The sequence below is a fragment of the Agelaius phoeniceus genome, chromosome 1, assembly GCF_051311805.1.
Source record: "Agelaius phoeniceus isolate bAgePho1 chromosome 1, bAgePho1.hap1, whole genome shotgun sequence".
NCBI lineage: Eukaryota > Metazoa > Chordata > Aves > Passeriformes > Icteridae > Agelaius > Agelaius phoeniceus.
Window position 1 is genome coordinate 15,584,513 of NC_135265.1, and position 13,975 is coordinate 15,598,487.

General features: G+C 39.4%; 1 protein-coding gene across 7 annotated transcripts in view; it reads right to left on the minus strand.

Annotated features, from left to right (window-relative positions):
* SVIL (supervillin) overlaps positions 1-10,593 on the minus strand; it is a 101,199-nt gene extending 90,606 nt beyond the window's left edge. Inside the window, exon 1 of one of the 7 annotated variants that reach the window (XM_077173452.1) lies at positions 10,515-10,593. In XM_077173452.1, the coding sequence (XP_077029567.1) occupies positions 10,515-10,578 (64 nt within the window). In that variant the 5' untranslated portion in view covers positions 10,579-10,593. The remainder of the gene's footprint in view (positions 1-10,514) is intronic. The other 6 variants (XM_077173458.1, XM_077173460.1, XM_077173466.1 and 3 more) reach the window with 6 other exon arrangements.
* Between the last annotated feature and the right edge of the window lie 3,382 nt (positions 10,594-13,975).

Here is a 13,975-nt window from a genome sequence, read left to right on the forward strand (position 1 = left end):
CAGGAGTTGGACTCGATGATCCTTGTAGGACCCTCCTAAGTCATCTTATTCTGATTCTTTAAGTGCTTCCCTTGAAGACACCTCTACCTTTCCATCTCGGTGCCTGGTCCCTAATCCTTGATCTCTCTCAACTCCTGCTTCTCTCCTCTCTGCCTTGCTGAAGTCTTGCTCAGGGAGCAAGTGGCCTGCTGTGGAAGGCCACCATGACACCAGGAAGTACAAGAGAGTGAGCCAAACAATTATTGATTTATCTGAAGCATTTGCTGAGAGGATTATGTGTGGAGTCACTTCTTTCCTGACCATTGACTTCCATGGAGCTGTGCTGTCATGACATTTCATTGTCTGCATTCAGTCCCTCACAGGCACTTGAAGTCACTTATAAAATTCTACTCAATTACTGGGCCCTAGGTTTCAATCAAAAATATTTGAACATTTAATATTTCACTACAAATGTGCTACTTCTGTGCTGGCTTCAATTAAGCTTTAAAGTACTTGTGATATCAAATATAATTCTTTCATAGTTGCAATTCAAAATTATGCCCCAATTTTACTTATATCTATTTTTACCTAAGTCCAAACAAGCCAGCACAGGCAGTATATGAGCTTTGGTCATTCAAGAAAAGAGTTTTCATATATCTCAAATCAAAGGTGCAGAACTAAGTAATTTCAAGTAGAAGACTGTTCAAACTTATGTCCTCATGACACTCTTCCAGAAGCACTACACAGAGGCAAGTAGATTGTGGGCAGTTTTAATATTGGGCTAGAAGACACAGCAGTAGACTTGGTCCAAGAATCAATACAGTGTCTTAAAATAAAGCAGAAGTTCTCCAACATTTGCTTAAGTCTCTCTAAATCAAGCAAACAGGCTGTCATGAGCACAGTATGACAGACCTCACACCACAAACATTTAAATCCCACCTGATGAGGTGAAAGCAAAGCACTGAGGAACCTCACAGAGCTCACAGGCTTTTATCTCATCTCTTGCCATCTAACCCAAGCCAACACAGTGCTCCCTCCTCACCTGTCCTACACCCTCACTCCCACACTGAGCACCTCTTTCCAAAGCCTGATCTTCCTCTGCTGCTAATTCAGCACCCACATTGACTCAGCCATGGTGAGCAGGTCTGAGCAACCCAGAGGACCTGAGAGAAGTGGAAAAAACTTCTGACAGAGCAGTTCCCTGATCTGTGTGGCCATGTATTCAACTGATACTACTGGAGAGAGTGGTTCCAGAGCAAACTGGGAATGGAAAGGCAAGTGGGAAGGATTCCTAAATTGGTATTTTAAAGCAAGATTGCCATTTCCACTATTCCTATCTGCCAATCCAAATCATCAGCTGCCTAAAGTAGTCAGAAGAACAAAATTGGTAACCCTGGCCTTAAACAAAAATTGAGGAGATCTCATTTTGAAACTTACCCACCTGAAGCCTCAATCCACTTCAAGACAGCCCTAAGCACCAGTCTACAAGCAAATAAATAGCAAGGCCACTCCTGGCCTCTCTGGTTTAAAGCAGGGCAGCTACAAAGAACACAAAGTCTCATGGATGATTTTATGCTTTCTTTCCTGCAATTAGTAATTGCTATGAATCCTAACTAACAGGTCTGGAACACATTACTTACTCAGAGAACAAAATGTTGGACAGAACTGTTGATGCTATGTTTTCTCCTTTGACTTAACACTTACAAATCCTTATAGCCAGCAAATATACACAGTCCAAATAGCCAGAAACACAATTAACACCAGAAAATCTAGGCCTCTATGACTCAGTCTGAGTAAGTGCCAGGATGGATCATTTTCCTTTGCCCACCTAAACATAGCTCTTACATATAAAGGGTTGTGACTTCATCTAATGGTTGAACAGCAAAGGCTGCCAGCCTCTGATCGGAAGAGAAATGCCAAACATTTGCATATACAGGAGCTTTTTTTTAACTTCACAGCTCTTTCAGTTCCTTTCAGAGTTCTCTGATCTGAACATTTATCTCTTATCTGGCACACTATCTTGTAAATGAGCATGCAATCATCAAACCTGTGCTTTTGAGCTTTGATATACTTCAAGACAACCATTGCTTGGCTACTTTTTAAAACAACTTAACCTAGCCAGGTTTTCTACATCTTAAACATGCCATCCCCACCACTGCAAGATCTCCATCTGGACAGGTCACTCTTCAGATTGACACAACAATCAGGAGCCCTGATGAAGGCTTGGTATAGATTCCTGCACTCCAACCCTGCTGGCACCAGCTCTGCCTGGCCTCCACTGCTGCTCAGGGCAGCAACATGTTTGTGTCTGTTTGCCCTTTACAGATGTGTACACGCACCTATCTACCTGCCTGATCCCACCCCTCCAAAATCCCTGGCAGATATCAAGGGTAGATTCACATGTTATTTCATAAAATTCATTTTGTCAGCATATGTGGTCAGTTCAGTTGGTCCTTATTGATCCAAATAGGCCAGAAGACCCTTATCCTTTCTAGAAATGTCAACAAGAAGGGAAAGAAAAAATAAAAGTTGTCCACACATCAAATACAAACAATTTTTGCCAACAGATGTTTCTTCCACAAGTGTTTGGGTACAAAACGACTGTAGTCAGTTGAAACACAATTCTAGATGATTGCTACGTAAGCAGAATTGACCACAAGAAAACTTCTAATGGTTTTGTTCATTCTCAGAACAGTTGGTTGACTGAAAATGCAATGTTGATTTTTTTGCAGAGGTACAGTTTCCAATAATTCCAATATAAACTCACAATGCATTTTGACAATGTCAAATCTGTCACAATTACATTTGCAGCATACCTTTATATATCTGTGTACTGATAAGCAGAGTATTTTAGTATGCAGAGCTCTATAACCAAAACATATCCTGTGCTATTTTTCAAAGTTTGGTTTAAGGGATGGAATTTAAAGAAATATGGGAAACTTCACGCTGAGAATTTGGTTTTTAAATCTGAAATGCAGCCTTTAAAGACCTGAGTTAATTTTACAGGGATGAAATGAAGTTTCCCATTCTAAAACTCAACCTTCATCTATAAATGTGAAGTTTCCTTACTTGCCAAGCCAATCCTTACAATCCAATCAGAATGAAAGGATGGGGGCTGAGCTGTGTTTTCAGTGTACACCTGTGTACAACTCACACAGCAACTCAGGGAGCTAGCACATCTCTTTTGTTTGAAACAGGTTAGTGAAAACTAACTCTAGGGCATGCAGTAAGCTTCATTTGCTTCAGCTTCAAGTTGCTTAGAATTACCAACACTAAAGCCTTGAGCCTGCTTTTCAGATGAATTATATGCTCTGGATGTTTGACTACAATAAGAAATATATCATTCAAGGTTAGCTTTACTCACCACAAAAAAAAAAATAGCTGCTTCTCTTCACAATGAAGAGGTAAAAAGTGAAGTCCAGTGCTGCTGGAGCAACAACTGTGCTGGTTGTTCAGCTCCAGTTGCCTGTGCTAGAACATCTGGCAGGGCTTTTTTATTGGAACTGAAGGCAGGCAGGTGTTATAATTATTGACACCAAAGCCAAGTGAGCCCAGGTCTCAACTCCCAGACCTAACTTGTGGCTGCAGGGTGAGCCTTACCCAACCCTAGGCACTGCTGGAATGCCAACAGCTGCCTGAAATGCTGCTTTCAGTAGGATTTCCCCTCAATTTCAGGGCCAGTTGCCACTTAATGGAAAATGACATAGACATACTGTCCATTTTTCACTGTAATATAAACAGATGGGGCAATTATTTTCTAAGAGTTAAAGAGTTATTCTAGCTGTCTCAGAGGCTTAACAGGGCTTCTTGTCAGAAAGGGCAAGATTGAAAAAGTCACATGTGAAGCACATATGACTTGCATATTCTCTAGATCATTTGGTGCAATTGTTTTGAAACAGTGATCCACAGTCCTTCATCCTTCCACAGAGAGCTGATGGGAGACAGTGCTACCTTTGTTTCATTTTAGGGAATAGACAGTAATTTTGTCTAAATCTAAGGCTGATATAACAGAGCAAGAATGAAATCCTGCACATCTTTGCTGCCTGCCAAGAGTTTTACAGGTATAAGCCCCAGGAGCACATTTGGCAGTCATTAACTCCACAGAAATATCATCTACTTCTCACAGCACTTTGGCACACAATCTCTGGACTAACACCTGAATGCAGTCCCTTTGTAACAGACACTGGTAACAGCATGGCATTTTTTGGTGTCAAACAGCTCAGTTCTGTCAGGAAATTGCACACTTCCTTCATAATGGTCTGATGGAGGCTCAAGTTGCTTTAGAAATGTATATGGCCCTAAATATTATGACACATGAAGCTTGATGTCCAAGTTCCTTGTGATGATTTTTTTTTGTGTACACAAAGAGAGACATGGAAAGCCAAATAATTTTAATGTGGGTCTTTGAAAACTAACTTCACTTTTTTTTTTTAAACTCTGAAACCTGGCATCATTAGAGCAAAGAGAGACCCTTCCATCAACTAAATCCAAATAAATCATCAAAGAGTTAATGCATAATTGCTGTACCCTCTGTACTGAAAGACTCCCTTCAACACACCCCCACATGAATCAGTGACATCAGAAGCATTTTTACCACCAGTTACCCAATGCATTCTTATCTGCTTAAGGCAGACTCCAAGTAGGACATGTTTTGCTCATTAAAAATCACGACCTTCCAATGTGTCCATTAACTCTCATGTGTCCAGTTGGGACTAGAGCAAAAGCAGGGAATTAACAAGGTGAGACCATGGTGCACACTAATTCCTTTGCAAGCTCACTGTTCCCCTGCAGTACCCAAATGGAGGCTTCTCCATGCAGAAACAGAAGACAGAAGCTTTTGCTTTCAGCAAGAAAAACACTCTGCAGATTGCAAGGCCTCTGCATAGTCAATAATCTCAGCCATCCTGCTCCTGCAGACTATTCCACAGCTTTTGCCTCCTGAAAATTACAGTGAAATTTCCATTCAATACAGCCAACACATTGGGAAGCAAACATGAACTCAAACAATGGCAATTTAAACTAAATAAGCTTGTGCAATTTTCTCCTCTGTTCATTATATTAAAGGTTTCACAGACACCTGACCTTGTGAACACGTTCTAAGAAAATAAAAATTACAATATTACATTTAAAAACCCCAAAACCACAAACCACAAATTCCACGCATTCTTAGTCACCTTTTGCATAAACAAATGTACTAAACTACATACAGCTTTCAAACCACTTCATCAACATAGAGACAAGAGAAACCTCAGCTCATACTGTGTTGTATTGTGTAAGACAGACACTTTCCAAACAGAAAACTGGCAAAAGATTCCAGTGACCTGCCTGAATGCCTTGGTCACAAATGGCCCACCTCCACCACCTCTGAGCCTACCTGGACTCACTGAGAAGGAGCAATGTGCACTACCCTTTTCATTTTCCTCTACTAGACACTTCTGGGGAGTTCCAAGTACAGTTACAGTGCAATCTTTCTTCTCTGCATAAAAAGGTAAACATGGCATAGTTAGAGACAGATTAAAACTGCTTTATGCCCCCCCTACCTTCATCCCATAAAAAGTATCAAATACAAAGAATTTAGTGAAGAAATGTTAAGTGCACAGCTATAGTCCTGCTGAATAAAGCTCAGAGAAAATCTGAAATCCTCCTTCCTACTGGAAATTTTTGCCAGAAATGTCATTTAGCAATGCAATCAAGACAAAACAACATAGGAGAGGCAGAATTAACCTTTAAATTGAGATAGGGAAGAAAATTTACCTGTTCTAACAAGTTTAAACCTTTGCTGCACAAAGAGAAGCTGATATTGTTACTTTCCATCAATCAAACTCTTTCCTTCATTTCACCCTTAGTGCACTCAAGTCTTAAATTCAAGTTAAGAGCTACTGCACACTCTGTGGTGTCTAACTTCCATATCTGAAGTCTCTGTGGTCTGTTTTAAGACTTTAAGGCATTGACACCTTCTAGCAGGTTTACAGGAACACAATGGGCATTTTAAAATGGTGGAGCAATTTACAGCAACTTGCTTTTTAAAATATAATTAGGAAAGGAAAAGAAAATCAGATCATACAAAAAAGGATGCTTATCAAAAATACTCATTTTAGTGGAAGCAATGTAAAAACACTTAAAACTCAGTACCAGACTGAAGCACACATCTGTTATACAATACAAAAATTAAGATGTCTGAAGGAGTATTTTTATCAGGCAGTTTCTTCCTAACTCTCACTGCTTTTGCAGGTAGAAGGAGTCAATCTCCAATAAAATATGCAGACACAGGTGATTATTTAAATATATATCTAACAAAGTTTGTGGGAGAAAGAGTCACTATATGGGGGAGTTTATTCCAATACAATATTCCTATCACTAAACTCAAAGTGCTTTTAAAATAGTAATGCTCCAGACATGTTCTGTCTTCTGGTATTCTCCAGGCTAAAACAAAGGTTTATATATTCAGAATAAAAATTCTAGATCCATTTGAGAGAAATACAGATTTATAATCCTAATAAAATGGAAGGTGGCCTTAAATTGCTAGTTCCTGAAAGGCAAATTGAGAAGCAGAAATTTTTTTTTTTTTTTTTTTTTTTGGTCAAGGACATTATTCTTGTGTTTCTGGTGATTAAAATACAACACCTGGAATATCCCTGAAGCAAGGAAACTCACCTTTCAACCCCCCTGTCTTTTATGCTCCCCCCATTTAAGCAGGCTGGAATAAACCCACTCACATTTCAACCTGACAATGCTGCAAGTTTTCTGAAACAAATGAACTGTGAGCAAAGATATTCCTGCTGGGGAAGAAGGTAAAACAGTGCCAGTAACTTCTACCTCTTCTACCTGCAGTGTCCTGGTAATGATTAAAATTAAGAGAATGGAAAGTTGGAGCAAGTCTTCCTCAGAATGCTCCGAGTCTCAAAATAGAGCACAGGCATCCAATGCAACAGTACTCCCATGTATTTATAGAACTTCTTAAACACAAGAGAAAAATACCACTGAAAGTTTTGTTATTATAGAAGTGTTCTTATAGCCATTTGCAGTACTATGGCTAAGGTTAACATAATAAAACCTAAAAAAAAAAGAGAAACACATCACACAAACCAACCAGCAACAGGACTTTCCATTCATAGCAGAATGAACTCATCTTCTAAGCAAAACCACGAGAATAAAAAGACAAAATGCCTTAAGGAAGGCTGAAGGACTGGCATGCACAGGCTGGAATAAACCCACTTGCATTTGAACCTGACAGTGCTGTGAATATTCACAAACAACTGGCTGGAGCAACAGGGTGCAAGCTGCCCGAGTGAGGTGCTACTTACTTCAGAATCCTGTAAAAAATCCACTTGTCTGTCTTTACACAAAGAGGACAGAAAGAAGGTACAGATGCAGCAAAAGGGGTCAAAGTCTTCTCAAAATAGTTACTGATAACGCCTGTAGGTCTCTCTGGCCAAGTACTTCATTATTCTTGTTTTAAAGAAGTTTCTCGCGTCAGCTAAGATTCTTTTCCCAAGAACCTAACACTCACCCACTTAGAAAACAGAAAAGTGACTTCACAAAAGTTACCAAATATCAACATGCATGGCTGGCAAGTACATGTGCAGTCAAGATGATTCAGATAAGTCAGATAAATTTAGAACAGCGCTTTCCTAAAAGCATGCGTTCACCAAATGCAGTAAATATGCAGGAGCTATATCCAAGTGCTGATTCCAAACATCAGAGCAAAAAATTTATTAGTGAAAATCTCCTTTTAAGAGTTCGCTGCCATCTGAAGTCCTCAACAGTGTTATTCCTTGATCTGCCTTTAGTATTTCCATCCATCACTGGATTTATCCACATAAAAAGCTATAGGCTCTCCAACCTCTGAGGACTAAGCCAAATGCAGTGTGGCAACTTCACATAGGACCAGCCTTTTATGGTTGGAACAGTAGAGCTTTGATACAGCTAATCTACCATAAATAGCTCTTGAAACTCAGAAGGATCAAATCAGCTGTTGCAACAGTCCCAGCCTGTAGCTGCTTCAAATCCAATTATACTGTCAACCCTGTCTTGCAGCTCTCCCTTTTATTCCCCCCGTCCAAAACATTTTCAGTCCTCCTCCTGGCAGAAATTAGAAGCTGCTAAGGCAAACACAGCAGAATCAAACCCTGAATTAAACAGATTCTGAAACAGATACACAAGTATTCTTACAACTACCTTAAGGAAGAAAGTTCTGTTCTCTTAAAAAACAGCTTAAGTATTTGATGCTCATAAAAAATAAGTTATCAGCCCTGACTTATAAAGCAAACTCATAATTCGAAATAAGCAAACAGTTCCAAGAGCAGCAAGCACAGCTTTAAAAGGTGGATGAAACTAAGCAGATAAACTTCATGGAGCACTATCCATGTCCCAGATTAAGGCATAAGGCACTGAATTGCTTGCATATTTTTTCTGTAACCTAAATACACTTGAGAAGTACTAGGATACCCTGTTATAAATCCTTGAATTACAATGTTTCCTTTCAGGTAGTTAGAACCATTTCCCCACAAAGAAGTTGAGAACTATAATTTAAGAATTCTCGCAGCATTAAAAGCTTCCAAAATATATATTTACTAACCATATAAGTTGGTATAACTGAAAATTACCACCAGGACTAGAAGAGCATAGTAATTACTGAGAAACCAGTGCAGTGACATTGTTCTGAGAAAAAAAAGCAGGTTTGGATCCAACAAAACATAGGTGAGCAGTATTATGTTCATGGTTCACCTCACAGTGCAAAGAAACAGTGCACAATGCAAGCATGTAGGTATATGCAAATAAAAGGTATTTTTTCAAACATCTATTATTAACATCCCACCAGTCTTTCCAAAACATTACATCCCAAAACATTACATCCCAAAACATCAATTACTCCACTGCAGTGCAGGAACTCTGGTACTTCAAAGGGCAAGAAGTGTCTTGTGGGCAAAGTCTGTATCTCTACCTCCCACAAGCACGTAAATTCTGAACATTGCCAGGGCATCCTCCCAAAATACTGGGCAGGACATCTACATCTAGGCATCCACCCTTCTTATTCAAGCAAGGGTAGAAGAGGATTGCCAATTCCTGCTTTGCAAACTGCTTTAAGGGCCTCTAAAAACTGCTCTAATGGAAGGGCTAAAATAAAAATCATCAGCTTGCACTTAATGGAAAATTGTCAGCCATACACCATCTTATTCATCTTCACACTTGTGTTAAATTTTATCATCTCTGTTAAAGGGCCTGTGTTTTAACTGATTTGCAAAGCATGTAACATACCTTGAACACAAAAAGAATCACTAGTTGCCTACAAAGACAATAACAAAACAACTTCAATTAAGTGTGGGTGGGTGAAATGCACTGGTTTGCTGTCTCCTTTAAATTGTGCATGAATAACCCAGCTGGGTCACCTTCTGGAAGTCTCAGTAAAGTCAAAGAGCTATACAAAGGCACAGCCATTTTTCTCTTTAGGACCTAGAAAATGCCCAACTGAATCAATTCAGATACATGAGCATTTCATTAGCATGGAGTAAACTCAGCATGTTACAAGAAGATAAAACAGACCAGCAAGATCAGCCTAAGTTTATAATTTTGAATAGAGCTTGTAGAATATTACAGTAGTCACATTATACTTCTGCATTGTGGTGAAAAAAAAGTAGCTGAACCAACTGCTGACAAAAGTTCAACAGAGCTCTTAAAAATGCAGCAGGCATGCTTGCAGCTGGTATGGAGAAAGAGCAGCCGAGAGCATGCTGCCACAGCACAATCACTGCTGCTTTATGCCCTATCCATAGCCATTAAAATCCAAGGTCTTTTATTACTGTGGAATTTGAAGGATGCAAGTTATGACATGGAAACACACCCCCCTCTCTAGAAGCAAGACAGGGATTGCTTGTTTCTTTTATAGAAACCACTCTACATTCATTCTCCATATCACACAAGAAACTATGAAGATTTAGTGTTTGTACCTAATTTAAAAAAATAAATAAAAATCCTGCATGTGCTTTTTCATAGAAAATAGGCTTCCTTCACTACAAGCACATAAAACAGAGCTGCCTACCACAGAAATACAGCAGTTTCTGCCTCTTCCTCCCCAATACAAAATTTCTGTAAACACAGAGCAGAGGAAGCCACAGACAATACATTAGTTAATCACTGTCCCTTTACAACAAGCCTAACATCTAGAATGTATCTTCCAGACACTATCAGCTCTATCATCAAAGAGAGGGAGACATCAAGCACTTCTCAGGCCACAGGTTCTGTCCCAATGAAGACAGAAGTAAAAATTAACAGACACACTTTTGATTCTGAGGTCAGGCTTTGCAGGAGAGGATATGTGCTTCAGTGAGTAAGAGCCAAGAAATAACACCAAGAAATAACAGACACTGAAGTGCACACAGTGTGCAAAGTCTGGGTTCAGCATTCCCTTATTTAACAATTCAGCTTCCCAGTTTACAGATAGCTTCTTTTCAGCTGGTGGGGGGGGGAGCAGGGGAGGGGAAGGAGAGACTTCCCAGGAAAAAAACCCCAGACAAATTTAATAAAAAGCGACTTACCAGCATCCATTGTTAGAATCATGACCCCACTTGTGTGTCCCAGGAAGCAGGAAGCCTTACCCATCCAGTGTATGAGAATGACTCAGAAGGACAGCATGGCTTTGTTTCAGCTTATATCTTCTGGCTCATTCACCCCTCCTCCCTTTAGTGGGATAAAAGTGTTGCCTGTGCCTGGCCATCCCCATTGGCTCAGCTAGGGGAACCTACCCATTTAGCACATTCAAGTTTCTGTGAGAGCCTAAAATGACTCACAGAGGAGTTTTTATTTATCTTAAAAAAAAAAACACCAAACACCAACAATGTTAAAAAAACAAAACCAAACCCAACACAAACACTTTCTTTCTGGGAGAATAAATCCTTTATTCTTTCACTATCAGACACAAATTACAGTGATGTTATTGCCATGGGGAGGAACAATTCCCTGCACTCTGAATTGAGGAGAAGGTGGCAACTTAGGGAGGACAGTCCCACAGTCTTCAGTAATCCCCAGTTCTGTTGCATTGTCTGTCCATGGGAATAAAGCCACACATTTTGTGTCAAAGCTTATGCCCCCTAACCCAGCTTATCTTCAATGCAAACTGTATATAATCCCAAAATTGAATACCTCCTGGTTTGCCAGGGAGGATTTGCTCTTCCATTTTATTTTTAAGTAGGTAGAACAGTTAAAGATTATTATCTTACTGAAGACACACACCCAGACTCTACAGGTTTAACTCTGCAGTGAGGAAAATTAGGTGATATTTTCTTAATCTCCAGGATTCTCTAGGTGTAATAATAGGTACAATCTAGGCTCTGCCTGAAGAATTTGGAAAGCTGTTACAATCTGTTTGTGAGCATCCTCTCTAGTGAGATAATAGTGTTTAAATAAGAAAAATCTATCTGATCAAGAGATATCATAGCCCATTGTTAACTCTGATCAAACCACAGCACAGCTTAAAAAGTGCATTTGGGTGAGCAGCTGGAGGGGGAAAGGAATTTGTTTCTTTCTATACTGCAAAATCCTTAAGAACTTGCAGTCAGACCCCGAGAGGGAAGTGCTGTGTCTTGGCACCATAAACTGTCAGCAGATTTGATATTTGTCCTCAGGGGTTCAGCAAGCACAGAGAGGGGAACACGGGTGCTCCTTGCCTCTGGTAAGAGCCACCTTTTCTAAATAAAGCATGGACACATTGGGCTCCTGTCTCACCACATTACTCACCACCAGATAACCTAAGATTCATAACTCTGCGATACAACCACAAGTGTATTTTGGAAGTGTTGCTTGTGGTTGTTGAAATAAACAGAGTACTCTGTCTCTCCTGCCTCCTTCTGTTTTTAGAAAAGGTATCAGTTGCAAGTCACAAACACCAAGGTTTGTAGACGCTACTGATGAAGTCAGAATCCACAATTCAAAGAAATCAGCAAAAGCAGCACAATTGAATCATCCCTCCTCAGATTTCCTGACCCTCTCTCGCTTTGCAGTGTGGCTTCACAGCAACACACCTGAGTCATTACACTTTCAGGGGGAAACTCATTCCTAAAGCTGACAATTTCTGCAATAAAAGCTTTGGGAAGATGTATGAGTAATCCAAATCCCAGAAACAAATAAGAAATCTTTCAGTGAATGGAAATCAGGGACAAATGACCCAGATGGACAGGCTGCTCCTCAAAAGCCGTACTACAGAAAGAAGTGAACTGAACTGAATGGCTTCATCCAAAGTTTACAATTCTCAAATAGTCAGGACACTGTCTTGTCCATAAAAAATAGCTAAGGACATTTGGCAACAGCCATGCAGAGGCCATGTGCAGAGATACATGTTAACTTGTGGGACTGATATCAGGCAGAGCTTCTTTTTTACCAATAATTATTAGTCTGAAGAAAAATGCAGCAGTAAGGCACTTTTGCACTCTTCCTATTCCACTCTTTTTCACCTGACATCTTCATTAAAAATTTCCAATTATCTGAATAAAATTCATGACAACAAAAATCAGTTTTGAGGATGCTTTCAAGAAATGCAATCCCAAAGACTGGGAGGAACTTATGGAGAAAATAGTGTAACACTTATCCTTACCAACAAGGTAGAAGGGGAAGAGCTTTAAGGACAATTAAAGATAACTGCCAAAGAATACCAGGCACTACAGATCTTATGCCAAACAAATACATTTTAAGAGAAGCATTATCATATGCTGTGTAAGAACAAACCACTTTTGACAGGATGACATTTCCTGTAAGCTCAGCTTTTGCAAGAAGTCCAGCACCATTGTCCTGGAACAGTAAAATGCAGAAGTTCAAGTAAACTGTTCCCAAAACAGCCAAAAAAAAATCCCCAACTGCTGAGTCAGCAATGGATTGTGAGGTACTGCATGCACTATTTTTAAAAATGGTGCAAGCATTAATAATTCAGCTTACAAAGCATTTGGAAAATGAAAACCATGAAAACTGAAACTATAATAGAGAGGAACAATCTTACTGATATCCTAGAAAAAAGGGAAATACATCTATTTGCCTTTATTTTCAGAAGGGAGAGGATGAAGTTTCCAGTCAGGGCAGCAAGAACATTAACCTGAAAGGGACTGCTGCACGACACAGGATTTACAAGAGCTGGGCATCTCCAATGTTCCAGTTCTATTCTAGAAGGCAGAAATAAACCCACTCACTGTTTTTCAAACTATATTAGCCAGCAAAGGTTGGCTGTAATTTATGTAATTAAAAATACACCAGTATTAGAAGGAACACTGTATGTTTTTTCACATATAAGCAAGGCTGCTAAAGTCTCCAGCAAGACAGCACATGAACTTGCACATGAAGCCTTGGCTTTGTTGACATTGTGGAAGCTATGAAATACAGACAGCACATGATAAATGGTAGCAAAGTTAGCATACTATAAATTAAAACAACAAATACCTGTCCATAAACTGTTTCTATGGTAATGTTATGAAAAGAGGGTATAAGTGATTCATGTGACTGTGCACACTTCCCTAAAGCCTCTAACGTCAACTGGCCAGTCCTATATGCAGCTCCAGCAATGAAGCAGAAAGCTGGTCATGACCTCCAGAAATCACCAATTTTTTCCCATAATTTTTCAGTCAGATAATCTGAAGTCCATGTAATTGCTTAATGAAAATATATTATAAGGCAGTAACAGGTGCAGTAAATACTGCACAGAATTCCAAGATGCTGTGGAAAAAACATGAACACATTCATCTGAAGACTATATCCAAACAGCCCATGGCTTAGTTATCTGACATGGTCCAGCTATGTCACATCAAGGGTGTCAATTGCATACTGTTAACAAACTCTAGTTCTGTAAATTCTCTACTAAAATAAACCTTTTTTTGTTGCTGTTTTTTTAAAAAATACAGCAGAATAGTCATTCACACGTCTAATAGCATCATCTTCTGAAGCTTACAACCATTTTATGATGGTATATACTAATATATTAGTATGTTAGTATAATATAATAATATAATATACCATACTA